At 42.1% G+C, this 25,461-nt stretch overlaps 15 protein-coding genes across 15 annotated transcripts; 5 read left to right on the top strand and 10 right to left on the bottom strand.

The window, feature by feature from the left end:
• Positions 1 to 265: 265 nt before the first annotated feature.
• Positions 266 to 3,028, bottom strand: KIN4 (putative serine/threonine protein kinase KIN4; the record flags this gene model as incomplete). Its single annotated transcript, XM_003648386.1, has 1 exon — positions 266 to 3,028. The coding sequence occupies one exon, from the start codon at positions 3,026 to 3,028 to the stop codon at positions 266 to 268; it is 2,763 nt and encodes a 920-aa protein (XP_003648434.1).
• Positions 3,029 to 4,742: 1,714 nt separating this feature from the next.
• On the bottom strand, positions 4,743 to 5,462 carry MGE1 (mitochondrial nucleotide exchange factor MGE1; the record flags this gene model as incomplete). The annotated part of the gene is made up of 1 exon (XM_003648385.1): positions 4,743 to 5,462. The coding sequence occupies one exon, from the start codon at positions 5,460 to 5,462 to the stop codon at positions 4,743 to 4,745; it is 720 nt and encodes a 239-aa protein (XP_003648433.1).
• A 218-nt stretch (positions 5,463 to 5,680) lies between these two features.
• Positions 5,681 to 7,297, bottom strand: MKK1 (mitogen-activated protein kinase kinase MKK1; the record flags this gene model as incomplete). The annotated part of the gene is made up of 1 exon (XM_003648384.1): positions 5,681 to 7,297. The coding sequence occupies one exon, from the start codon at positions 7,295 to 7,297 to the stop codon at positions 5,681 to 5,683; it is 1,617 nt and encodes a 538-aa protein (XP_003648432.1).
• Positions 7,298 to 7,890: 593 nt separating this feature from the next.
• Positions 7,891 to 9,261, bottom strand: Ecym_8336 (uncharacterized protein; the record flags this gene model as incomplete). The annotated part of the gene is made up of 1 exon (XM_003648383.1): positions 7,891 to 9,261. The coding sequence occupies one exon, from the start codon at positions 9,259 to 9,261 to the stop codon at positions 7,891 to 7,893; it is 1,371 nt and encodes a 456-aa protein (XP_003648431.1).
• Positions 9,262 to 10,027: 766 nt separating this feature from the next.
• SPP1 (Spp1p) lies at positions 10,028 to 11,017 on the bottom strand (the record flags this gene model as incomplete). The annotated part of the gene is made up of 1 exon (XM_003648382.1): positions 10,028 to 11,017. The coding sequence occupies one exon, from the start codon at positions 11,015 to 11,017 to the stop codon at positions 10,028 to 10,030; it is 990 nt and encodes a 329-aa protein (XP_003648430.1).
• Positions 11,018 to 11,596: 579 nt separating this feature from the next.
• Positions 11,597 to 12,199, top strand: MCP1 (Mcp1p; the record flags this gene model as incomplete). The annotated part of the gene is made up of 1 exon (XM_003648381.1): positions 11,597 to 12,199. One exon carries the CDS (start codon positions 11,597 to 11,599, stop codon positions 12,197 to 12,199), a length of 603 nt encoding a protein of 200 aa, XP_003648429.1.
• A 132-nt stretch (positions 12,200 to 12,331) lies between these two features.
• Positions 12,332 to 15,781, bottom strand: HER1 (Her1p; the record flags this gene model as incomplete). The annotated part of the gene is made up of 1 exon (XM_003648380.1): positions 12,332 to 15,781. The coding sequence occupies one exon, from the start codon at positions 15,779 to 15,781 to the stop codon at positions 12,332 to 12,334; it is 3,450 nt and encodes a 1,149-aa protein (XP_003648428.1).
• A 646-nt stretch (positions 15,782 to 16,427) lies between these two features.
• Positions 16,428 to 16,910, top strand: Ecym_8332 (iron-sulfur cluster assembly scaffold protein; the record flags this gene model as incomplete). The annotated part of the gene is made up of 1 exon (XM_003648379.1): positions 16,428 to 16,910. The coding sequence occupies one exon, from the start codon at positions 16,428 to 16,430 to the stop codon at positions 16,908 to 16,910; it is 483 nt and encodes a 160-aa protein (XP_003648427.1).
• Positions 16,911 to 17,400: 490 nt separating this feature from the next.
• Positions 17,401 to 17,970, top strand: RPB8 (DNA-directed RNA polymerase core subunit RPB8; the record flags this gene model as incomplete). Its single annotated transcript, XM_003648378.1, has 1 exon — positions 17,401 to 17,970. One exon carries the CDS (start codon positions 17,401 to 17,403, stop codon positions 17,968 to 17,970), a length of 570 nt encoding a protein of 189 aa, XP_003648426.1.
• A 141-nt stretch (positions 17,971 to 18,111) lies between these two features.
• DSC3 (Dsc3p) lies at positions 18,112 to 18,873 on the bottom strand (the record flags this gene model as incomplete). Its single annotated transcript, XM_003648377.1, has 1 exon — positions 18,112 to 18,873. The coding sequence occupies one exon, from the start codon at positions 18,871 to 18,873 to the stop codon at positions 18,112 to 18,114; it is 762 nt and encodes a 253-aa protein (XP_003648425.1).
• Positions 18,874 to 19,664: 791 nt separating this feature from the next.
• On the bottom strand, positions 19,665 to 20,561 carry Ecym_8329 (uncharacterized protein; the record flags this gene model as incomplete). The annotated part of the gene is made up of 1 exon (XM_003648376.1): positions 19,665 to 20,561. One exon carries the CDS (start codon positions 20,559 to 20,561, stop codon positions 19,665 to 19,667), a length of 897 nt encoding a protein of 298 aa, XP_003648424.1.
• Positions 20,562 to 20,997: 436 nt separating this feature from the next.
• Positions 20,998 to 21,930, top strand: MCT1 ([acyl-carrier-protein] S-malonyltransferase; the record flags this gene model as incomplete). Its single annotated transcript, XM_003648375.1, has 1 exon — positions 20,998 to 21,930. One exon carries the CDS (start codon positions 20,998 to 21,000, stop codon positions 21,928 to 21,930), a length of 933 nt encoding a protein of 310 aa, XP_003648423.1.
• Positions 21,931 to 22,026: 96 nt separating this feature from the next.
• On the bottom strand, positions 22,027 to 23,265 carry RDS2 (gluconeogenesis transcription factor RDS2; the record flags this gene model as incomplete). The annotated part of the gene is made up of 1 exon (XM_003648374.1): positions 22,027 to 23,265. The coding sequence occupies one exon, from the start codon at positions 23,263 to 23,265 to the stop codon at positions 22,027 to 22,029; it is 1,239 nt and encodes a 412-aa protein (XP_003648422.1).
• Positions 23,266 to 23,580: 315 nt separating this feature from the next.
• On the top strand, positions 23,581 to 24,366 carry COX11 (Cox11p; the record flags this gene model as incomplete). Its single annotated transcript, XM_003648373.1, has 1 exon — positions 23,581 to 24,366. One exon carries the CDS (start codon positions 23,581 to 23,583, stop codon positions 24,364 to 24,366), a length of 786 nt encoding a protein of 261 aa, XP_003648421.1.
• A 211-nt stretch (positions 24,367 to 24,577) lies between these two features.
• RCN2 (Rcn2p) lies at positions 24,578 to 25,246 on the bottom strand (the record flags this gene model as incomplete). Its single annotated transcript, XM_003648372.1, has 1 exon — positions 24,578 to 25,246. One exon carries the CDS (start codon positions 25,244 to 25,246, stop codon positions 24,578 to 24,580), a length of 669 nt encoding a protein of 222 aa, XP_003648420.1.
• Between the last annotated feature and the right edge of the window lie 215 nt (positions 25,247 to 25,461).

Below are 25,461 nucleotides of genomic sequence, written 5' to 3'. Positions count from 1 at the left end.
AGTTATATTACTTTTATTAATGCGATTATAAAGAAGGCACGGTGTAACAAGAAGGGCTCGCTTGCCGCAGCTTGTTGTTTTGTGTGTGTATTAACTGGTGTCTGTCTGTGGCCTTTCATGAATAGGAACATTACATGTTTTGTATTACGTAAAACTTGAGCGTGCGTATATTATAACTATCGATCGATGGCAAGGCCATCCTACTACTGGGGAATTTTTTTGTGGGTGGAAGAAACAGAGGGGGTAGGGGGTGTGGTGCGTTATTTCATAATCTTAAACTCCTTCTTTTGAAAAAATCAAACACCTTCTTTGCAGTGCTTTGGTACCTTTGGCGGGCAGCAGGTTGCTGCTGCTGCTGCTGCTGCTGGCCAACAGATCCCACGAGAGATGCCCTGTTGACGTTCCTTTTGGTTTTATTATTTTCCTCCGTGGATACAGGCTTACTTTGGGGCGTCAGCATAGAAACCCGTTTGGGTACGACTTCTGTAAAATTTTCATTTGGAATGTCTGGTGAAGTTTTAGATGCTTTGACATTTTTCTTTGTGAGTGCAGCAGTCCCACGTTCAGGTGGTGTAACATAGCAATCGCTCTCCGAAGACTTGCCATTCTTTTCAGGCAACTTCCTTATTATATTGGTTGTTGCTCTCTTTAGAGGGTCCAAAGACACCCCTCTTGATTCCACGGCATCACTGGACGATTCCATACTTGATTTTGAGTTATTGTAGAACGAATAAAATGATAACAAACTAAATCTTTTGTCTTTCTTGTCATTTTTGTTAGACCTTTGTTTTGAAGATACCTCCGACTCTGGAGACTCTGTGGTAACCATTGATTCCTTGTTTGGAATGAATAAGTTGGGTGGTTCCAAGGAATGTGGCACTATTGTTGGTTCCACAGAAAATAGTTCCTGTTTTTTCAGTAATTGGTCAACGGTAGTCCTTTCCTCGCCATCATCGATAACATTAAACGTCTTTTCCACTACACCTGTGCTTTGTTTTTTGTACTTTTGTTCCTTGCTCCCATCTCCTCCTGAAATAGAATTATAAAAATAACCACTACGATCCGCATCAGTAATCTTATTTGATGTTAAAGGCGCATCAGTTGCAAGTTGGGTATTAATTTCTTTGTCAGTAGGTGATCGAAGTGCAATACATGGCGATGTGTTTTGCGTTGAAACTGAATTGCTGGACATGGGAGGATCAGACAGGGACGTCTTTGGTATATAAGGTTCCTTTTTGGTCTTGGTTGATGGTAATTGCGAGTGGTTGGAATTAAACGAAAAATCAGCATTGGCACTGTAAGTAGTGCTGGTTGGCTGGTAAGATGTTGGTCTTGGCTTCCTGCTTGACTGAGGTATGAATTGATGTTCTCCAAACGGCATGTCCCTGCCAAGAGAGATGCCAGATGACTTACCAACTGCAAAGTTACGATGGTGCCTGTCGTGGTTCCACACGCTATCGTTATTTCCCGGGATAATAACCGGAGCAACAGAGCCCTTCTGTGGGCTCACCTCAACAATAACGCTATTCCGATTCAGCAAGGATGATGATATACCGCCATTGTGGTTATGAGTAGCAGATCTTGTGATACCATAACTTGTTATCCGCCCAGCAGATGGAGGGGTGTTATGTTGCGATAACGAATCATAATGCAATGAGTGAGTAGAGGGTGAACGGAAGAAATCTCTTTCTGCTTCAACAACGGCTTGCAAAGCGATGGAAGCCGCTGAATTACTTCTGCTATGTTTCTTTACCGGAGACCTCTTCAATAAATCATTTGATGGAGACGATGGCTTTGTAAGTACGTGAGATTGTGATTCCTGAGGCGGTACTGGCTGTGGATTCAACGTTGAATCCATAACAATAGAGTTGCGCCTATCGCCTTTAGAGTTCGTGGAAGACGCACCAGAGCAGGTTGAGTGTGGCCTTAATACAGTGGCTGGATTAGTAACTGGTGATCTGAATACATTATTAGCCTCTGCTCTTGCCTTGGCATCCCAATCCTCTGGGGTCCACGACAGAAATTGAGCATGTGGTCGAAGCCATTCATGATTCTTGATCTCCATGACACTTAACCTTGTATCCGGATTGGAGACCAGTATTCTCCTTAACAGATCTCTAGGTAACGGCTTGATATATTCTGGGAATTTCAGGGCACTCTTCGTAATATAGTGATATAATTTCGCAATATCATCACCTTCGGGATTTTCAGGATCGTCATCCCAAGGCAAATATCCTGCTAGCATGGCGTATAGTATTACACCACAAGACCAAACATCAGCTTTGCGCGCCTCGTAAGGCCTAGCCGTTACCACCAGTTCCGGGGCTGCATAACATGGCGAACCGCACGAAGTCTTCATTAAATCATTCTTGTGAAACTCATTAACAAACCCAAAGTCAGTAATCATTAGATTTTCGTGCTCATCCAATAAAAGATTCTCCAATTTTAAGTCCCTGTGCGCTAACCCCTTATGGTGCATGTAATAAACCCCGCTAATTAACTGCGCAAAGAGCCTACACGCAGGAGGCTCCTTCAACCTCCTCTTCTTCTGAATGTATTTGTAAAACTCCCCCCCCGATGCATACTGCAAAACAATCCCAATATACTTGGAATTCTGTAACACCTCCTCCAGACGCACAATGTTGGGATGGTTCAGATGTTTCAACGCATTAATCTCCCTATAGATCTTCACCTCCTTCTCTGAATGCTTAGGAATGGTATCCCGCCTCACCAACTTGATCGCAACATTCTTCGACCCTTCCTCAGGCTTCGAATTGGACCATCCCAGCTTTACCTTACCAAACTCCCCCTCTCCCAACGTCGGCCCTACTATATAAGGCCCAAAAGTCACCTGCCTTTTCTTCTCCTTAGCTGGCACACGTGTAGCTGCTGTTGCTGCTGCTGTCCCCAATGACAACACCTCAGAGTGGGGCGATAGCCCATTTAAAGGCTGGGTGGTAGTAGTAGTCGTACTACCACCACTCAAAGACCCCCCGTAGTATGTGTGTCTATGTGGAACAGATGCCATCTCCGTCTAAATCAGCTGCCCTGATGTATAATAGCTCCTCGTTCCCTCTGCCTAACCAGCCAATGCCTATTAGTTTGCGTGTTGTTGTTGATCTTGAGAACTCAAAAGTAAATAAAAGGAAAACCGAAAAAATCTCTACTAAAGTCCCCAAATAACCCAAATACCCGTATTTGGTTTCCTCTATTCTGGCCTCAATCCTACCTGCTGAAGTTCCTACTATACCTCAGTTAATGTCTGCTTTTGGATTGTGCAAAACTAGCTAAGAATTCGATCTTGTAAGAATAACAATCTTACTACCTTTTTTGCTTAATGTTTTGTTTTGCTGTTTCAGATTTGTTTTTAGTTCTTATTTTGGTATTTCAAAACTTGAAGATTTTGGGAACATACAAGCTAATGGTTTCTATGGGCGCAGAAAGGGTGTAAAGCCGTGGGCTACGTGTGTGAATGGTTGAAAGGGCTTGTAGTCGCAATGAGGTTTCGTGTCTCCCAGATGGTAAGGGGTTTGTAAACGGTGAGGTTTTGCAGTGGTTGGAGGATTTTTATGGAGGAGAGAAAAGGAAGTGGTGATGGAAAATATGTAGGTGGGACGATCTGGTATTAAGTATTAGATGTGGAATTACTGTTTATTGAATTTGGGAATAAATCCACTTGTTGACAGATTGGGAAAATATATATGTATATATGTGTACAGACAGGGGTAGTATGTCGCATGAAGGGTTTTAAGAGGGGAGAATTACAAAGAGGAAGAATGGATTTTTGGAAAATGGTGTGAAGTGAGAGATAGACTGTGGTGATGTGTGGTGGTGCTGGTGGTGGAGGTTTAGAGTGGGGTTGGGGAGGCTTTCTTTCCCTTCTGATGTGGTGATATTCCAATTAAAGTTTCTTGATGCGTTGCTGAGGCTAGGGATGCTTGTTACTTTCAGGGTAAAATATGGGTTTGTTCATATCAATGCATACGTCACGGCCTCTATTAGATGACGACCGGGTTAGTGAGCCGGATTAAAAAGGAGAACACATTTCCTCTTTGTATCGTATTCCTTTGGGAAGATAGTATAGCTGGGTTGCATCCGTGTCAGGTGGAAAGAGTCCTCTTTTTGGTACGTTGGTGAACTACTTTAGTTTGTAGAGCAAGTTTAGCCCCAGAGGTTCTATCGAGAGGGGGTGGGGGTCGCACACGCTAGCTAACCACTTGTAAAGTTCTCAAACAGTATTGCGGACTGCATCTCCTTCACGACAGGAAGGGAAAGGGGCCTTCGTCGGACGAGAGGCACATTACGTCGAGTAAAATGTTTTACGTTTCCTCACCGCGGAATTGTAAATGCTAATATTTTTACTTAAAGTGCCTACTTTCTCTAGAAAATTTTGAGCTTGGGAATGCTTTGGAAATCTGCAAGGTATTATCGCCTTATACAGAACGGATATATATGCATACCCACATCGTGAGGAACAGACAGCCCGATAAAGAACATGGATAATTCCATATCGCAGAGGGGACATCCTTTTAATTACATTGTATTTTATTTGTTTCTGTTATATCTTGTGACAAATTGTCAACGAGGATAACGTTGACAAAGGTAAAGCATCTTTTATGTACATGACTTGTGGCATTAGTAAAAACAGTCGTTGAAAAAAAAGGTATAGATGGAAACATCTCTCTTTGATCGTTATAATAGTAGATGGAGGGGAGATTGGCCTGGGACAGGGTCCTATCTCTTTAAGCAGTATCGTTATCCTTCACAACACCAACTTTAGCGGGTCTGATGACTCTGTTGTTTAGCGTAAACCCTATCTGTTGCACATGGCATATGGTGCCAGGCTTTTTGTCAGCTTGAGGTACCTCAAAGGTAGCCTCATGCTTGTTAGGGTCGAACTCCTCTCCCAAGGGCTCAAGCTTCTCTATTCCATGCTTCTTAAGGGTCCTTTCAAACACATCTCTAGTCATTTTAACACCATCATATAAGTCAGCAATTTCCTTTGATTCCTCCACGGACTCTGGTTTGAAGGCGTTCAACGCGTGTCCAAAGTTATCAACTGATTCTAAAAGATCTCTGGCAAACTTCTGCAGTGCAAAATCCTTTGCTTTCTGCACATCCTTCTTTGTAACTTCTTGTAAATTTCTGAAATCGGCTATCGATCTCAACAGACGGTCCTTCAACTCTGTCACTTCCTTCGACTTCGACGCTAGTATTTCCTCTAATTCATTAATTCTTTTCTGTTCCCCATTGACAGAAACGCCCTCCGATTCCTTTTCAGATGCCGCTGCATCACTGTCAGATTTCTTTGCTTCTTCAGAATAGAATCTCAACCCCTGCACTCTAGTCGATAATATCCCACCATAGGTGGTAATGGCAGGCCCAACTCGAATTGACGAAAAAGCCCTCAAAGTTGGAGCTGCAGCCCTCGATCTCAAAACTAATGATGAAAATTGCCTCATGGTACAGTGAGTAAACTTATTCTAGCTCTCAAAAAGCTTGAAAACACCCACGTCAAAGGTATCACTTATAGATTGAGATTCCATTTGTGGCGAATCGAAAGAACGTTGCAAAATTTTTTGGTGAGAAAAAAAATTTCAAGGCATATCGAACGATCCCGTGTAGGGCGACAGTTGAAGGAAAGAATTGAATTTAGTTAAATAGATGCCAGTTAATGATCCTACTTGACTGCCCAGCACTTCTGGATGAACTTTGCCATGTTCACTTGTCTCTTTAACTGTCCTTGAATCCATGGATGTTGTAGCATTTGTCTTGGGGAAGGTCTTTCACGTGACTCTTTCTTCAGACAAAATTCAATGAAAGATTTGAATGCTTTGCTCCATGCGATATTAGATTCGGGCTCGTCTTTCAGTTGTGGTGTGAAGGTTAAGATCAACATTAGCAGCTCAATTGGTGGCATATTTGCAGCCATTTTTCCCGAATCGAATGGAAAGTGGGCTTGTGCAACCTCGAGCAGTGTGAGACCAAGAGACCAGACGTCGCTTGTGACACTGTATGGTTGGCCTTGAATTCGTTCTGGGGCCATGTAGTAGGAAGTTCCTGTGAAAGTCGTAGCTAGAGAGTTAACTGCCTCGCCACTGACACCGAAGTCGCATAGTTTGACTTCACCAGCTTCGTTTAATAGAACGTTTTGGGGTTTGATATCACGGTGGATGATTTTTCTTTCATGTAGGTAGGATAGACCTCTTAAGACACTTTCCGCTATCTTGCCAAGAACCTTCTCACTAACTCTTCCCCCATACTTTAGTAAGTGTTTGTATATGGCGTCTAATGATTTCCCGCCCATGTATTCCATTGCAATGTATATCGAAGAGTGTTCCTGATCAGTGAACATGCCGTAGTATTGAACGATGAAGCTAGATTTGCAACTCTTATTGAACTGAAGTTCTCTGAAGATTTGCTTCTGAGACTCTTGGTCGCTATTCAACGTGGTGATAGCCTTCAATGCAAATATTTTGGTGCCTGTTTTCAATTTGCACTTGACGACAGAACCACCGGCTCCTTCGCCCAATATTCCAAGCTCTTCGATCTGATCTTTCAAATGGAAGTGAGTCCACATCTCCTCCTCAAGCTCGTCAACGTCGTTGAATTTTTTGGTCTCCACTAAGGGTGACGCCACTTTGATATCCTGTTTGTCAGTGTTACTGCTCGGTGAAGAACCAGGCAACACTTCAGCGGACAGCTTTTTCGGAGAAGGCAAATAGCTTGCAGAACTAACACTGTCATGCGTGGCAACCCCAGCTAAAGGATACGATTCAATGGACCTGCTATGATCGTTCGAAGTATATGGAAGCTGGTGTATTTGCCCGCTCGAAACTGATGCAACAGGAGACACCTCCGTTGCATATACCTTTCTGTCTGCAAAGTCATGATCTTGCTGTATAGACGATATGCGGCCAACTAATTGGTTTGTATTGTGATCAGAATTTAAAATTGCACAAGTCAACATGCTTGGTGGAGCAGGCCTTTTGAACGCTGCAGTTGCAGGCGGCGATGATGGGCTGGAACCTGTATCAAGTCTGGACGAGTCTAAAGTCGTCGATATAGGCGAACAAGTAGACTGAGAAAAAGAAGACGACATGCGCAGTGTCTGTCGCTGATGTTTTGGACCCGTAGAAGACGAAAATGCAATTGGAGATGATTGGGAACCAGATACCTGACATTCCACACTCGAAGATGAATTATTCACCAGCATTGTGGGTAAAGAAAGCTTAGGGGATCTCTCATTGCGCTTCCTTTGCTCAGGCGGTTTGAATAGAAAGGCCATATTATCCATGCGTTTGATGATGCCTGGCGATTATTATTTATGATAATAGACAAACCTTTTATTGGTTTGTGTGTCAAAGACAACAAGTTATGTTTTTTTTCAATGAGTCGGATATGCTTTGCGAGTGAAATTTATCTTAATCAGAGAAACCCTTATTGAAAAAGAGCAGAGATAAATATTAATATGGAAGCGACTGATCAAAGTGGTAGCAGGTCTTCACAGGTTGTATGTTCTTAAATGATTTGGTACGATTTGTTGGGATTTAAGTCGTGGAGGTTCAGATATTGAGCATTTTCAGTGTTTTGTTCCCCTATTCGGGATGTAGACATATATTCTCCGTGAAATGACAGAATTCAGACATTTGGATCGGGAGAGTATGTTGGAAAATTAGATATTAATCAGTTTATATATATATACTAAGGGGATGTGGTGTTGCCTTAGGTTATGATTAGCTTAGTGATATACAGAGGATTGTAGCATAGTGTGAATAATATAGTTTGGGATGTAAAATTTATCTTTTGGCTGCAAAAGTAAAACGCGCATAAGTTTCAGTTTATAGGAGAATGTTCATTCTTGTGTTCGAAATTATAGTTATACATTTGTCATGTGTACTCAGGATCTTCGTCCCCGCTATCATCGGTTCTGCCGAAGTATGGTTTATAGATGGTTATCAAGGTATCTGAATCGACACAGGTGACAATATCGGCGATTTTCTCATGCCATGCAACGGTAGATCTCTTGGGAGCGGTTCTCAACGATCTTCTACCGCCACCAGTATGGAGAAACTTCAGACACTGTTGTTGTAGTTCTTCTGGGTCGGCCATAGCCTCATCACTGTCGTCGCTGTGTGAATCTTGCAGCATGTACTCAATATCCCAATGGTAGATGTTACCTGACTTGCCTACGGTCAGGAACATTGTTGGCGAGCTGAAGGAGAAGGAAATTCCCGCGACTGGATCATTGCCAGGATGGTACAAGCGCGCAATTTCTGTAGGCTGTTCGTCGGGTGAAGCAGCAATCACAGATCTCAAATCCCATAGTTTAATAACTCCATTATCCGAGCCAGTGGCGAACAGTAAGTCCACAACTGGTGAGGTATCCAAACAGACCAGGTTGCCGTCTTCATTTGCAGTATCCCTGAGTTCCCAGATGGGCTTAGCAGGTTTCCTAACATCCCAAAATCTCAATACATTGTCATCTGAGCAGGTGCTGAACAAATGAGCGCTCTGAAACTTAACCACGGGGGTAACAGATGTACCTGGTATAGGAATAGTATGCGTGACATTTCCGAGCTTGTCTGCGTTGTCGATGATTTTCAATAAACTTTGCTTCTTATTGTCAACCATTACACTTTGCGATTTGACTATTACTTTCTGATCAGTAGACATTGCAAAATCTACAGAAATCATATCCTTATGCGACAATGCCTTGTTGTCTCTAAATGATTCAGCAACCTCTTCTGTAAGTACACGTACCGGTGTTAACGTACCGTTCTTGAACCATGCCAAAGAGCCAATGCTGGAAATGGCAATCACAGTCATATCTTGTTTCCCAATATAAAACATATTTTCAATATTTTCGCCATCAAAAGTCCATGTTGGCTGAATGATGTCTTCAGTCAACATACTGCCTTCAAAAACTGGATCCACCAACTCTTTAGCCCCACCATTCTCTTGTTCCTCAACATGTAATCCTAAGGGTGACGGAAACTCAACCTCATATATATTACTACCCCGAGAGACTAGAACTGATGCCCTTAGTATGCCCTTCTCTCTATTCGCGAAGATATCATGTGTAAACACAACACTACAACTAGCTTCTCCTTCTTTGCTATCAGCAGAGGACGAAAAATTTGGCTTCAAAGAATTGATATACTGATATAAAGATGGAATGGTCTTCTTCCAAACTTTAAACTCTTCGTTTTTTATCTTATTCGTAGTAGGATCTTGACCGCCGTTAGTAAATGCTTTCATATTCCGCTTGTCCTTAACAACTTCATTGATGTTCCAAACACTAGAAACATAGTGTACATACCTGCAATCATCTTAATTCATATATAGCTACTTCCAGGCAACACTTCACAAATGCTAGACACACAATCTGATCTTATTTGTACAAATATTTCTTTATAATGGCGGTACACTCTTTACTTGTTTCAAGTTGGTGCCCTTCTTTGTTGCTGCTTCATTTTGTCAGCCGTTTGTCGATGGTCACTCTTGAAATATTAAGATATCTCAACAAACTTGACTCAGCGACATATACAGTAAAAGGTCAAAAAGGGGCTGATTAGTGGTGAGCTCTGGAAGTACTAGTACCATACATAGGTATCGAATACTAGTTAATTGAGCATTAGTCGACCGTTTCACACGGTGGGTAAATTCTGATATTGCAGAAGGGTGACATCGGCTACGTCATCACGGGTAAATTGATTATGTATTAATTAACAAATCTGGTCTAGCTCACTAGTTATATGGTAAGTAAAATTATCAGATGGGTGCTTGGGTGATTACAACAGGCTTTTGGATGTTGGAACCATTTTGCATGGCAGGGAGGGGATATTAGTTGTTTTGGATAAACACACACATATATATGTATATACATGTGCGAGGGTAGGCTACAGAGGTCTGTACTGCAGTGCCTAAAATGGTATTAGAAGGACAGAAAACTGGGAAGGAAAGATCTGTGAATTTTATTTTTCCTTTTGGAGGATAAATAATTCATGCATGGAGGTACATCAGATCAACTAAGTGACTCGTAGAACTGGATGGCTAGCTGTTCCTTTCGAATGTTGATCAATAACTGTATTCTCTGTTCTGAATTTTCTAGGCACTCAATCTCAAATTCCCAAGCATTTCGCTGGATATCCGCCCAATCTTGATGCTTTATGCAACGTAATTTGCAGCATATTGAATGCAGGGCTACAGACTCTTCCGTATATTGGGATACGAATTCCTCAGCTGAACATGGTATCACATGAGTTTGGCTGTAACCACAGAGGGATTTGGTCTTTATCTTTTTAGATTTGCTCCCCCTACCCTTTTTCTTAGAAGCTGCTAAGTCGTATGGGCTTTCCTCCCGTTTATCTTGAAATAACAGCTTGTCCACATCCTTCAGCCACACCTGGTACTTGTTTAGAGAATCCATCATTGCCTTAATAGAAGGCATCTTTTCATCATGCAACATAACCAGTTGTTTTTGTAGATCATCCAGTCGTTTATCGCCTTCAATTAACTGATCGTACAGCTGTGGGTTCATTTCTCGCTTCGCTACCGGCATACCTTTCAAGCCTAAACTTTCAAAGTTAGCAGTCTTTAGCATTTGCTTCAAGATAGCTGCTGATTCACTTTCTGAGTCTCCAAATCTATTCAGCAGTTCTTTCATATACGTCTCACCATGCTCACTACAACAGTATTTACTATTCTTGAGACATTCCTTGTAACAGTTTAATAACCTACACTTCCGTTTCCAAATTGTCTTTGGAAGGCAAACTCCACATTGAACTTGATTTGTGATCCCTGCCTGACAATACGGACAATAGAATGAAAATACAAGGTCTTTATAAGCTATTGGTATCTTGACGCAAGTGAAATGGAACCAGTCCTCGCATCCATCACAGAGAACCATCAGTTCTCCACCATCGGGCTTTTTACAAATGCAGTAAACATCCTCGCCAGTCACTTGATCCTTCTTATGTGGTTTATACGGCGGACACCATCCAGGTAAACTCATAACCTTTCCACAAGTTGGTCTTGTAAGTGTCGTGGCGGCTCACAGTGAGTGTTAAATCAGTTCTTTTAAAAATTCTCAACATTTGTCACGTGATAATTTATGTTTACATGATTCAAGATGAGCAACTGCATCCCATTCTAATCGAGTAATTGGGTAATATATGACTATATATCCGATCAATGACTGTATATATATACCAAGGCAAGAGCCAAACCTATGGGTATTTGGAGTTCTCATAGTTGAAGCTCAGTTTCGTAGATTTTTGTGTTCGGACATATTATTTCACGATCACCGCAGGTTTCTTATGAACAAAGTGTTAATGAATATCCGTGTCTTGCTTGAAAGTTACTAATATCCTTGGAGTATATTTATATGGCTTCTAAAAACCTTTTCTGAGAACTATTACAACAATATCCAGCTTGTTATCTGAATAATTTGGACATGAAAGACGTCACATTTGGTTTACGACAGAAATGGTCAGCCTTTCAAAAATACCGAGCTTGCTCTTTGCATAAACCACAATTCTGAACCATATATATAAATATCGCCGCAAATATAGGTGTATCTACTGTTTGTGCAATGAGAATCAGAAGTTTAGACCCAAGACCCACAGACGTAAGCCCGCCACCTTCTTCGGAAGCTGGTGATGAGGGGTGGTTACCGAGCTGCATAAGTCTACCTAGGATTAGGAAATCACTAATTTGGTTAAAGCGCCATTCGTTATGGGCAGTTTTGTTCGGTTATTTCCCGTTGTATGTCAGCAATACTCTAACCATCGTGTTCATAGAGCCTAAATACACAACCGGGGCACTTGCAACGGTTAGAGAACATTTACCCTCTCTTGTCGATATACTGCTAACTTGGACCATTGGAATATATGTGGTATCTGGCTTGACGCTCGCTGTGATAAATTGGGTTAGATGGCGCCAAAGACAGGAACGGAAGTACATTACGAGAGCTGAAGATGTAGATACATCTCCACAAAAAATCAGTGATGTCGGGTTAGTTGGCTTGTTGTCAAGTTACTTAGTGAAGTTAAATAGATCAGTGAAGCATAGTTTGGAGTCTCTTTCCAAGCCTTTTTCAGGTTCTGGACTAGGTCCAATTGGTTATGCTGTTATCTGTTATGATTTTGTGTACTTGTGTTGGCTACTGAAAGTAAGAATGGCAAATTGCATGTAGTCAATCAGTTAGGTAGATATTAATCGAAATTGTCACGGATTTAACAGTCAGAATAACCAAAAAGGAGTTATTTAAAGCGGACGTCGTTATAAGTATATATAGTATTACACACGTAGTTCTATCTTTGGATAGTCACTTATTAGAACGGACTTTGCTCAGGTTATTTAATAACTTATCGTAAGTTTCATCAACATCTAGATCTAATTCTTCATCATCCGGGACGCTATTGGAGGGTGTAGTAGTCCCTGTAGATAGGTCTGTATTCGCACTCTTTGTGTTAGAAGACTGGGTAGTTGCACCAACGGATTGAAAATCCAAAAAGGAATTAGTAGGGCTATATGGGATACCATAAATATTTTCCAATTTAATCCGATTATGGCTAACATTGTCAATTAGGTCTTCAATAGAATTTATACCTTTAGCTTTTATAATAGCTTCTTTCAATTCCGCTCCGGAAGGTATTTTTGTAATCAGGATTGGCGGTCCCTTAGAAAGGGAACTTGACCCGGGTCGTGATGGGATCTGTTGCGGTTGCGGTTCCTTTTGTTCAGCCACCGGACTTGAATATGTAGAACTCTTTTGCTGAACGAAAATCCCCCATTTATGAAGTTCACCTTCTTCTTCTTCCTGTTGCTTGAAAAATATTGAAGTTTCTGATGATTGTTTCGACGGTATAGGTCTACCTGTTGTTAGGTCAATAGTACAACCGGAATCTGTAGCCATCAAATGTGGTCTGATCATTTGCGAGGGGGAAATGTTACCATTGTCCATATCTGCATCGCTAAGTTGCAATGCAGGCAACAAAATACTGGAGGACTGTACATGCTTCAGCTCCGTACCTGAATTATCACCTATCAAGCTAGCAAGCTGAGGACTATTTGATAATATCTCAAGGATGTTAGATAGTGTCGCTTCAACAAATAACAATCGCAATAGATTTTCTTTCCTTTGAAAGCACAGCTTTTGTGAACTAAGCTTTTCAAACAAATCGTCAATTGTATTTTGAACGTTATCACGAACTCGATTAATCTTCTCCCAGTATTTTTTAAGAAGATATATTCTCGATGCATCGTTATTTGAAGTACCATTAGAGATATCCAACTTGGACAGCATACCTCCTGCCGTTTCTGTTATTAATGCCCCATCAAATAACAGTTCATCAAGACAAGTCAGCTCATCCAAATGAAAATCTTCACCCATAGACTTCTGTGCATTTCTTATCAAACAAACAGCCATTCGCGAACTAACTTCTTGAGGAATAAACTCATAATCAATATCCAAATTTGTTAATTTGTTTGAATTTTTTACGAAGTCATACAAGGATGCAGCAGAATTCATGTTGAATGATTCCTTTGGCTGGTGCAACAAAGAAATATGCAACAGCTCTTTACATTTCACCAAAATTTGGGAGAGAAGGGATATGTCATTAGAAGAAAATTCATTATTGTCTAAGTGTATTCGTTTCAGATTTGGAAATTTTGGTAGGTACTTATTCAAATAAGGAAATACATCAGGATAAATGCCAGGAAGGTGGCTCAAGTCTAAAAAGTACAAATTTGGAAGCCTCTTTAGTGCACGTAAAATCAACGCGGCATCAAAGAAAGATTCAATACCAGTACTGTTCAAAGTAAAATATTGCAATGAATCTAGATTGAGATTCGACAGCCTTGATACGATAGGTTTCACCAACGTAGATAGATTATTGAATGCAATGTCAATACCTTGTAAATTATTTTGCGAAGCCCAATCGAGTAGAATTTTTATTTGGTCTTCAGTGAGCTCCGATTGTGCTACACCTAAGCGTTTTCTTGGTGCTGGCTTTGCAGTGAATGCATTCAGCAAATTGCCAAAGACCGAAAAACTGGTAAACTGAACACCATTAATAAGCAATTCCTCCAAATGATTGCCTTCGCGTTGCTCCAGCACCTGGATTAACAAGCTCCAGTCCATATTACATCGGTATAAAGACTCTTCCAACCCCTGTTTAACTTTCGTGTGTGATATGTCTAATTTTACCAAGGAACGATTTAACATGAGAAATTTGCAGAATAACAGCCACCCATTTGAATCGATAACCACATTTCTTATAGAAAATCGCTCCAATACAGTGGAATGAACAACGGAACATAGCATAATTTTAAACATTTCTGGGGTTAAATTCACATTGTCAAAAACCAAATTATGAATAGGTACAACCGCGATGAAGTCACAAAAAGAAAGAACATCAATCAGAGTTGGCCTTGGATTTAAAAATTTTAAGGTATGTAGAGGGGCAGTCTTATCTTTGACCTGTTTTAATGTTGAAGGTATAGGCAGAATCTCACGGAGATGACAACAACGGGTATATATTTGATCTAAAGTTAATTCATTTTCCGTACGATTAATGTTCTCGTGACTGCCATCGGCAGCAGGATCAGAACTGGCTGTGTCGGCACCAAAATGGTATTCATGAATATGAATGGGTTTATCAATTCCCAACTTTTTTATGTTTTCATCCATCTCTACCGCAACGTCTTGGTTATCATCCCGTACTAGCGAGATGGAATTGCCAGCAGCTGAGTGCTTCATCTTAAAGTTTGCAACTTCACTTGCAATCCTCTGTGCAGCATAATGAGCATCAAGTTGGTGTTTCTTTGATTCCTTGGAGGCAGCCTTCCAGTTCTCCAAGACAGTCTTGTATTCCTTGGAAGCTTTCGAATACGGTGCTATGATCTGATTAAGCTGTCCCTGAGTATTGCTGATACCCTGGGAGATCAACGGTATATCGCAAATGAGATCATCCGGTACCAAAACATTCCCACGTTTGGGTTTCCTCGACGGAATTTGTTGTGGAGGATCCATTCCCAACTTGTCCACGGCAAACTTGACCCTTTTAAGCGACAAATGCGCCAATAGCTTCAATGGTAGACGTTCCTGAGGTGTCAACAAGGGGCACTTCCTTTCCTGCAGAGGTCCCATCTCATGCACCTCAGGGGAGCTAGGCTCATTCAGAAGATGCGCAAAACTACCGCTAGTAGAATCGCTGGTTGAATGCCTCTTCACAATGTTAATCGGCTTCGCATCCAATACTTGGCGTTGCTGCCCAGCCTCATCTCTAGCCTTCGAAGCCGCATCTTTTGGAGCCTTTCGAGAACCACTTAGCCGTGCATTCGCAGTAATAGAGGTTGCTGAATCTGAGAAGGCGGCAGGTGAGGCAGGAGATGACATTCGCCGCCCAAAAAGCGACCCAAACAACGACTTCAACGGTTTCTCATTCACAGAACTACTCCTTTTAAGGAATGAAGAACCTCCAGATCCACTGCTTCCCTTGGAGCCCCCTCCCTCCATCACATTTTTCACCTGAAAAGACTGTGACGGTACTACCGCCTTGCTCCCAGCCCGTTTACCAGCCAGAAGTTCACCGTCAGACCCGCCGACTACAGACTTCACTGGTTTCCGCACCCCATCAACACAGCCCCCACAACTACTACCACGTCGTTCCCCCCCCTGCTCACCACCCTCCCCCTTCTGCCTGACTCGTTTCCTGCCCTTATACAACCAAGCAACATCCACATCCACATCCAACGCAGAACAATTCTCCATCGCCAACACACACTCTCTTCTCTACGACTATTAAACAACCAATCCCCGTCTCCACAACCCTAATACAAAAACTTTCCTTCCTCCTTGACTATAAATAAATATAAAAACAAAAAAATTGTTAAATCAGCCCGCCCAAAAACTCCCAAGCTAAAACAACAATTCTCTTCTCTTCTCAATACCAACTCCCTAAAAACCTCAATCGCTAATTGATTCCAAAAAACGTCCACAGTCCTGCCTTTTGCTCTTTTTATTATTTAAACAAACAACTCCACGGTCTATTAGAGAATAAATTTGTTTTAAATAATATTAAGCAATTATCCTGTCGTTTCGCTTTTCGTCTCGTCCTGGGCCCCTAATATGGTTACCCGGACTAACAGAAAATGTGTTACCCGGATACTTATATCGGAGATAACCCGACCCGTTAAGGCCGGTTCCAGTCTTCCGGTTCGGCCCCTGCCCCCCCGTTAGAAAATTTGTAATCCCGCACAAACTTGGAGCTTTTCAAAGGTTTTCCCCCCCATCACCCATAATGAGAGCATGTTGTCTCCTTTCATACACTCATAAGACTACATATATAGGAGCTAAAGAAGTCTCTGTTTATTACAGGAATACAAGGAGTGCAGATAAATAATATTATTCACGAGAGATGCTGGGTCTCAGATATGGATCAAGAAGTGTGGTGTCGGCATTGCGTGCGAACAACAACAATGGGTTTCGTATTATTACAAGGCAATATCATCCAAAGGTTATAGATCATTATACGAATCCTCGGAACGTTGGTTCATTGGACAAGAAGCTGCCTAATGTTGGTACAGGGCTTGTGGGGGCGCCTGCATGCGGGGATGTGATGAAACTACAGATTCAGGTTGATGATGCGACGGGGGTTATTGAGAATGTTAGGTTCAAGACGTTTGGGTGTGGTTCTGCGATTGCTTCGTCGTCATATATGACGGAGCTAGTTCGTGGTAAGACTATCGATGATGCTGCGAAGATCAAGAACACGGAGATTGCAAAGGAGTTGTCGTTGCCGCCTGTGAAGTTGCATTGTAGTATGCTAGCTGAGGATGCGATCAAGGCGGCGATCAAGGATTATAGGAGTAAGCGGAAGACTGTGACGGAGCTTAAATGAATGGGTTGAGAACGACCAAACCGAAGACTTGCGGAAACAATAATGAAAAAGCCTCCAAAAAAGCCAAAAAAAGCCAAAAAAGCTTAAAAACCAAATAAAAAAGGAAACATGGGTTGCTGTGTGCAAGACATGCATAAGCACATAGACGTGTAAACGTAGCCATGTTCTACCGCACTGACCGACCATACAAAAGGTTTGTCCAATTTTTTCGGCATTGCGACATGCGCCGCCGCGTATGACGACATAGTGAGTACTACTGATAAGAAAACCTGCATTACGACACGTTGGAGGGGTAATTAGATGATACCGCGACATGTGTCTCGTACGGCATATACAAATGGGGTGAGAGAAGGGGGGGTTGTCTACAGTTTTATACCATTCAGGAGTGCCACTTGATTGTGGTTCTATGAAGATTTTGAGATGGATATTATTATGTGTATCGTTTTGTACGTTATTTTAAAAAAAGGTCAAAAATTTTCAAAAAAATTCGATGATACTTAATGGATTATGTATCTATCTCATCACCATTAATATATATATTCAAAGAGAGGTTATTTGGGTTCCTGAAAGTTGGAGTGAGAGGGTAGAGAGATTATATATATATATATATATACACTGTTTTCAGATGTCATCTACTATATTTGACGATATTTTTACCATCCAAGAGATCGACCAAGGTCGTTACAATAAGGTATCACGAATTGAAGCAACGTCGACCTCCCAGGAGTCGTGTAAATTGACTCTAGATGTGAATACAGAATTATTTCCTTTGAAGCCACAGCAGCAGCTGACGGTCATGTTGGCGACAACGCTAAATGCCAGTGGGGGTGAAGATACCGGTGCATCGTGGCGAGCGCCTGTGCCTGGGACGAGATCTTTGGCAGATGATTTTGATTATGTAATGTATGGCACAGCTTACAAGTTCGAGGAAGCACATGGTAACAAGGATATGTTGGCTGTGTACTACTCATTTGGCGGGTTGTTGATGAGGTTGGAGGGAAATTACCGTCTCTTGAGTAACTTCAAGCAGGAAAATGTCTACCTGTTATGCCGTCATTGAGGCAGCTCCTTCCGCCCACGCCCACGCCATTGATATATTGTAAGCAAGAGCTGTTGTTCCTAATCTATATATTATGTCGAATAATATATAATCTGTACATTAAAAACGTTTCTTTGTGTATTTTGCGGTGGTGGTGGTGGTTTAGAAATTGCGTACACCAAACGCTATGTTGAAAATGATGCCCGCCACTATGGCCATCTTCTGCCGTTTGGTAAACAGGCCGTCTTGCTTCATCAATAGAATGCTAAACACCCCGAGCAAACATCCAATCACAAGCCCAATGAGTAAATCGATGTTATACTTGTAATTTGCAATCGGAATACTGTTAAACTGCATTCCTTGATCCGTAACGCCCGTCTCTATCCACTGTTCTTCCAGGTGTCTAATATCATTATCGCCTGCCCCACGCTGCTGCTGCACATCATCCAAATCCCCATATGTAGCACGAAATTGCTGCCGCAACAACTCAATCTCCTCATCGCTAAACCCCACACTCCGTAACCGGTCAAACCCAATCGCCTGCGACGTCGCCCCATCTGGCTGCTGCCCAATATCATCCAAAGCGTCCTCATCCCGCTGCTGCTCCGCATTCAACTCTCCACCAATAATACAATGCACATAGTACTTGTCATTCTCCTCACTCTCCTCAAAAAACTGTTCAAGCCTCAGAACCGAACGGGAATTCAACGGCTGCCCGTTCCTAATAAACTTCAACCGCCGATTGGACGTCTGCCCTGGACGTATCTGACGAACCATCCTACGCATCCATCGTGTATTAATATCCCCATAAGGTATACTCGATATCTCGAGAGGCAAGTCTTTCAACGACGCATCACTGAACCGAATAACAATAAATCGTTTCTTCCGTCGTGCCTGTTGAGTTATCAAAGGCTCATTCGACATTCCTATTTTCGTAAAATACCTGCTGCCCTTTTCCTGTAAAGTCCCAACCAGAAGCACCTATGCTCTACCCATTCGATCTTGTGTAAAAAAACAACAAGCAACAACGATCACTCTGTTCATGAACAGGATACTAGTGCAGAGCGCTGGCTCTGTGTGTGTGTCTTATGGGTTTCTCTCACATGTTGGCGAGCCCTCCCTTTTAGAAGGAGGCCCGGGTAACCATCGAAAAATTTCAACTACTATATAAGCGCACGAGCGCCGCCAATCCTGTTCTTCTCACGGCCACTTTTTGTGTTTTGATGTTGTTTACCTTACAAAAACAAGTAAAATCGTGCGGATTTTAACATCCAGGACTCTAAACCGTGTTGTTTTGGTTGCGTCTTCCTTCGATCTCTCTGAGATTGGTGGGAAGGCTTTGTTATCAAAGCGTCAAGTCCATCGGAGAGATCAATATTTTTTGTTCATCTTAGTGCCCTTTCCTCTAGCAAGGTATTTATCTCTACTTGCTGGTGGAGGGCCGGTAGAACTTACATACAGTATTGCTGTGGTCAGGTGACTGACGAGACTGTGTATAAAAGATGTAGAAGTTGTAAAAAGACCAAGGAACGTGTATAGATGTTTATAAATAAAAGTACGGCAGTGTGTTGTGGGAGGGGGGTGCAGCCCCCGTATGGTAGGCGGAGTGATGTGATTTGTGTGTACATAGATATATTACAAGATTGGAATCTCTCTTCTCTGTCTCTCTAACGGGGGAACCAGAGGTATGCGTGCAACTGCTGACCAGGAGGGGCCTATTTTTGGAGGGTTCTGAAGAAGTCCAGGACGCCGGTGAAAACAACAAGAAGGATACCACCGCCAGGGCCAAGTCTTAGGACTTTTGGTACGAAGCCCTTGTATAGGGCTTTAAATCCTTCTTCCCTGTAAATCGTTAGGACCGCGGGCCAAGACCAGTTGTACTTTCTAGCCACACCAGGAACGATTGCGGTATTCTGGATTCTTGACTTGACGACATCGAACGGGGTGGAAAGAAGAGAACTGGCACTGCCACCGATCGTACCTGCTATCAAATCATTTCTCGTTTGTTGGAACTTGGTGTCTGCCTTGGGGAGTAGAGCTCTTAACTGGAAAATGATGCCAAAATAGCCACTATTCCAAATAGCATGTCTCCAAATCGTGCTCTCCAACCCGTTGTACATGGCCAACGGACCCTCCTTTGCCACTATATGTTTGACCACATCAATGGGACCCTTGAAACTGGAAGAAACATCCTGAATTCTAATCTTCACCAATTCAAAGGGAACAACGACAAATGACTCGATACAACCGGCAGACGCACCAGAAAGCATCGTTATGGGCTGCGTGAGCTCTTTAGCGCCAAACAACCTCTGGTAAATCCTCTGAAACTCATCGTTACACGCAAATTTCGTCGCCCTCTTAGGCGCTTCCATCAATACCGGTGACGATATGCCCTTATACAACCGAGAAGTCCCTTCTTCAACAACAATTCTTTTCAAACAGTTAATCACCCCCGTATAATGCCGCCCAGCAGCAGAATCAGCTACTTGAAGCTGCATCCTTGTTTTCACCACATCTAGAGGATACATAACAAGGATTTCACTCACCCCGGCCACAGCTCCGGCAATAAATTGATAAATTAATGGTAGTGGTTTATTTTCATTGACTGACATTCTCCTCTATGTTATATGTTTTTTGACTATACCAACCAACAAGGAACGAATCTTTCTCCTTTTTTGAACTGTCCTTAGAGGGTTCTTAACAGGTTTATTGAGGAGAAAAACCGGATTGTTCTATCTATTATAACCTCCTTGTTACTTTTATCCAAACTATCAACTTTCTGATAGTGATGAGAGCTTTTATTATTTAATTAATTCTTCTTTTATTTTATCTGACTTGCGGCTTTATTGCGTGTTAGAAAGAAAATTTTTTTTGAAAAATTTGAAAAATTCCAAATTCCAAAATTCCGAAATTTTAAAGCTACGCAAATTGTAAAAAGTATGACTAACTAGATAGAGTCAAGGTGTCAGTTATTTGGTGGTCTTTTGTGAGGCAGGGCGGGGAGATACAGCGTTCATTGGTGGTGTCGTTTTTGGTGGATTTGATTGGATGAAGTTGTTCAGTTTCCCCGGACAAGGCAGTAGTATCAGTCTTTCAGCATTGAATAAATGGTGCCAATCGTTGTCAAGTTTTCAGGACAAAAATATCAAGGCTTCCGGTTTGCTCCGTTATGTGGGAGAGAATTTAAGTAAGCCAGGGTCGATTGCAATTTGTTCGAATCTGCTTTATGAGCATTGGCGGAATTGTGATGTTGGTAACGGCGGGGAGGAACGGGTAATGGTGGGTCATTCTTTGGGGGAATTGGGTGCTTTGAATGGTAGTGGGGGGAATGAGTTGTTTAGTTTGCAAGAGATCTTTGAGATTGCGAGTTTCCGGCATGAACTCATGAAACGTGCGACGTTGGAGTACTTGTCAAGGCAGGCTTTTGGTGAGGCAGCAAAGTTTTCGCTTTGGGCATTGACATGTCCTCGTTCGAAGGACTTGAGAGGGGATTTAGGGTTGCGTGGTTCGTTAAGCCTTGCAAATCATAATAGTTTAAAGCAATGTGTAATTACGGGGTTCCGTAGGGACTTGGAAGCTTTGGAGCTCCCCCGTCTTACGAAGGTAGTGGAACTCGTGAACCCTGATAATGTTCCGTTCCATGATGAGCGCATCCTGCATGGGATCAAGGAACGCTTATACGAGTACATGTGGGTAAAGCTCCAGGATAATGGTAACCACACCAGGACTCTTTTGGATCATCCAATTATCAGCGGGCTTGATGGAAAGATGACATATAAGCTGCACACTGCTTTAGAAAAGTTTGTTCACTCCAGCACCAAGACAGTTGAGTTTGTAGAATGCTGCAAGACTGCAAAAGAGATGAACATTGAACATGCAGTTCATATTGGACCTGGCACATTGATTGGCAAACTAGTAGAACGAAATACCGGTATCCCGAACCACGTGTGGATTGGAGGGTCGGAGGAAGAGAACAAGTAGCCTGAACACAAATAAAATAAATATATAGGTTTTAAAACTTTCTAAAAATACTTGTGGTACTATAGTTCAACTGTCTACCACAGTCATGTGTATGCCCTATGATATGGGGATGAAGTTGCCCACAATACAAATGGGTATATTGTACCGATCCCTTCTGATGGTAAAACTGAAGCAGCATGGCCTACGTCGTCTGCCATCTTTAGATCTTAAATTACAACTCGTCAACACAGCTTTTTGTCCTTTATCGAAAGCGATAGAACCGTACTTCTCCCAGAAATTAACCGCACTCTCTTCAGTCATCAGTTCATAAATTGCAATCTTGCCATCTCGCAAGTCATCCACAGTACAACCTACAAGAGAGGCAAACTCCTTGTTGCCGCGGTATATTTCACCTGTTCGCCTCCACAAGCATGCGGGCATGGACATCGATGTAAATACCCGGTCATAAGAAAGCAACATTCGTTCAAAACTCTCCTCCACAAGTACGAGGTCCACATCTTTTAGGGATCTTGCGATAGCCCTGAAAGCAGGTCTTATTGTAGATAGAGGCTTCAAGATACGCTGTCTAGACGAGTGATTCATGTACTTATCCATATAGCTCTGTAATCTTGAATATCCCTGCGAATAGTTATATGGCTGTAGAAGTCCAGCTTCCAGCTTGGCGTTTATCACCAGCTTAAGTCGATCCTCTGGATCTACCTCTGTCGACGGATCTGCTGCAGTTAAAAAGAAGTTCTCCTTCGCGGTAGGTTGCTCTTGAGCAAGCTGCATCCCTTCAGAAATTTTCGTCATTATATTCAGACCTGATGACCGAATCCTAGGTACTACTGGAGGCTGCACCTGGCCATCTGAAGCACTCGTCGTCGTCGTTGGTACAGGGGCAGGTGAGGGCGTGGGCTCCATTAACATTGGATCTTCCAACATAGTCAAAAACTCGTTCAACGAAGAAAATTCAGAGCCAACATGTTCACTAACAAACTTAGGATTCTGCGACAGCATGTTGTTACCTGTCTTATTCACCGGCTGGTACTGCGCTGGAAGAGTTGGAAGTAAATGATCCGGCACCGCTTGAACATCAAAGTTCTGTTCTGCTTTAGAAGTAGCCTGAGATTGAATTTCATTGATATCTATCCCATTAACACCAGAGGCTGTAGATATAATAGCATGCACTTTCTCACTCTGACACAGGTGTCCAATGTCCCTCTTGATACAACGAGAACATGGCCGCTGGTCATCACAAATCATATGTGACCTTCTACAAAAGACGCAAGCCTTGCTCACCTTTCTTCGTCTTTTTGCTGGAACATACTCACCTTGTATCTTATCATCTACCATTTTCAAAAAAACTATACGCTTCTTTACAACCGTCAGTGCCTAATATCTCTAACCTATGATATTACCCAACTTATCACATCCACAGATCGAGAATACTGGATCAACTGCCCGTTTGAATCTGCTTTTATTGTGCTTTTATCAGACTCTTGATAAAAACGTCTTAATAGAAAAAATAAAACTGAAAAGAATATTGTCGATCATCAAACCAAAGCCAAGATACATCAAAATTAATGAAACCAGCGGGCCATTAATCTACACATATCGTCAGCTGAATCAGAATAGTTGCTGGTTTGCGAATATATTAAAGTATTAAGGATGTTTATGCGATCTATAGCTAACCAAAGCATATCAAAAGTTAGTCTCAGGCTGCGTATAGGTCAACGAGCTTCCAAGTTTCATGTTAACAGTCTTCAAAATGCCAAGGTTGATTTCTCTAAACTAACTAGAGCTGAAATCAAGCAGCTCAGAGATATTAGGATGTCGAAGGAGCGCGCTTATAAGGACAAAACGGCGGCGTTTTACTTTAGTAGTGTGATAGTTATATTTCTAGGACTTGCGTATGCAGCCGTGCCATTGTATCGTGCGATTTGTGCTAGAACTGGGTTTGGTGGTATTCCTATTACAGATAGACGAAAGTTTACAGACGATAAACTCGTACCTGTGGATACAGATAAGCGGATTAGGGTATCGTTTACTAGTGAGGTGTCTCAAATCTTACCGTGGAAGTTTACACCGCAGCAGCGGGAAGTTTACGTACTTCCTGGAGAGACCGCACTTGCCTTTTATAAGGCCAAGAATACCAGCGATCAGGATATTATTGGGATGGCTACGTATAGTATCACACCAGGTGACTCGGCACAGTATTTCAATAAAATACAATGTTTCTGTTTTGAGGAGCAGAAGCTTGCGGCGGGGGAAGAAGTTGACATGCCTGTATTCTTCTTCATTGACCCTGATTTTGCAAATGATCCTGCGATGAGAAATATCGATGATATCATACTTCATTATAGCTTCTTTAAGGCACATTACTCCGACGGGGCTGCAATTGGAACTAGTAATGTGAAGGTGTCACCAACGATGCAAACTGTTCCCAATACTTGAAAACATTACACAAATGGATTGATTCTGAAAAAAAATACAACGCATATGCACTAATGCAGTTCTTGTTTTGACTACATACATTATACTTTAAACTGTACCAGCATCGAAGATGCTTCCCCCCTTGTATATAGCACTTAGAATAAACATAAGCTATACAAACAGCAACAGCAGCAACAGCAGCACCGTTTGAAAACCACGCCCCTCCACACGTTCATGGATCATTACTAATAGAGTTCTCCATCGCAAGACACTGGTTTAACGTGATACTTGGACTGGACGGCATCTTGTCTGTCAAAGACGGAGATCTGCCCCGATACAAATATTGCGTCCCATTTGAACATGATGAACATGGCTCGCTAAACTTTGGGCCAGTAGGACTTCTTTCCGGCGCTGGCTCCATATAATAATACACCTTAGGATCATCTGGAAAACGTAACCTGGTCGGAGAAATCTGCTTTTCAGGCGACAACTTTGGACTACTCCCAAGCCCCAGACCTTCCGCCGCAGATATGTCAATCTTTAATACAGGCTTCCCATCTTTATCCAACACCCCCTTGTCCATCTCCAAATCTTCATCCTTACCTGCCCTATCTCTCCCAGCAACCGCAGATCGCGACCGTGGCTTGTTAATAAGAGGCTCAGTCAAATAGATCTTAATCGGATCTTCTACCAACTCCCGTTTTAACCACTCATAAACATCTGCTGTGTCTCTCTCCCTCCTAAGAATAATAACAATCCGATCCAAAAACGACAACGGAGTAAAATAATCTGGCTCAACATTAGAAAACTCTTTTCTTAACCGCCTCTCGACCTCTTGTGGCCACCGCTCATCAAACCTCTCCCTTGGAATATCTGTAATCAATATCTGAGTCTTACCCATCTTTCCCTGTTGTAATATATATATATATCTTTATCTAGACAACAACTTGCACGTCCTCCTCGCTCTTCAAGATCCTTATAAACTCAAAATCCTCCTTTACTAACGTCATACTAATATACCACTTTAACTCTATTTTATGTACCCTTTTAAATATTAGCAAACTTCCGTTTTCTACATACAACTCACTGACGTCTCTTCTGATTAATCCTACTTAC

This window comes from Eremothecium cymbalariae, chromosome 8, assembly GCF_000235365.1.
Source record: "Eremothecium cymbalariae DBVPG#7215 chromosome 8, complete sequence".
NCBI classification, from domain to species: Eukaryota; Fungi; Ascomycota; class Saccharomycetes; order Saccharomycetales; family Saccharomycetaceae; genus Eremothecium; species Eremothecium cymbalariae.
Note: the sequence above shows the minus strand (reverse complement) of the source record. Positions and strands in the feature narration are given on the sequence as shown.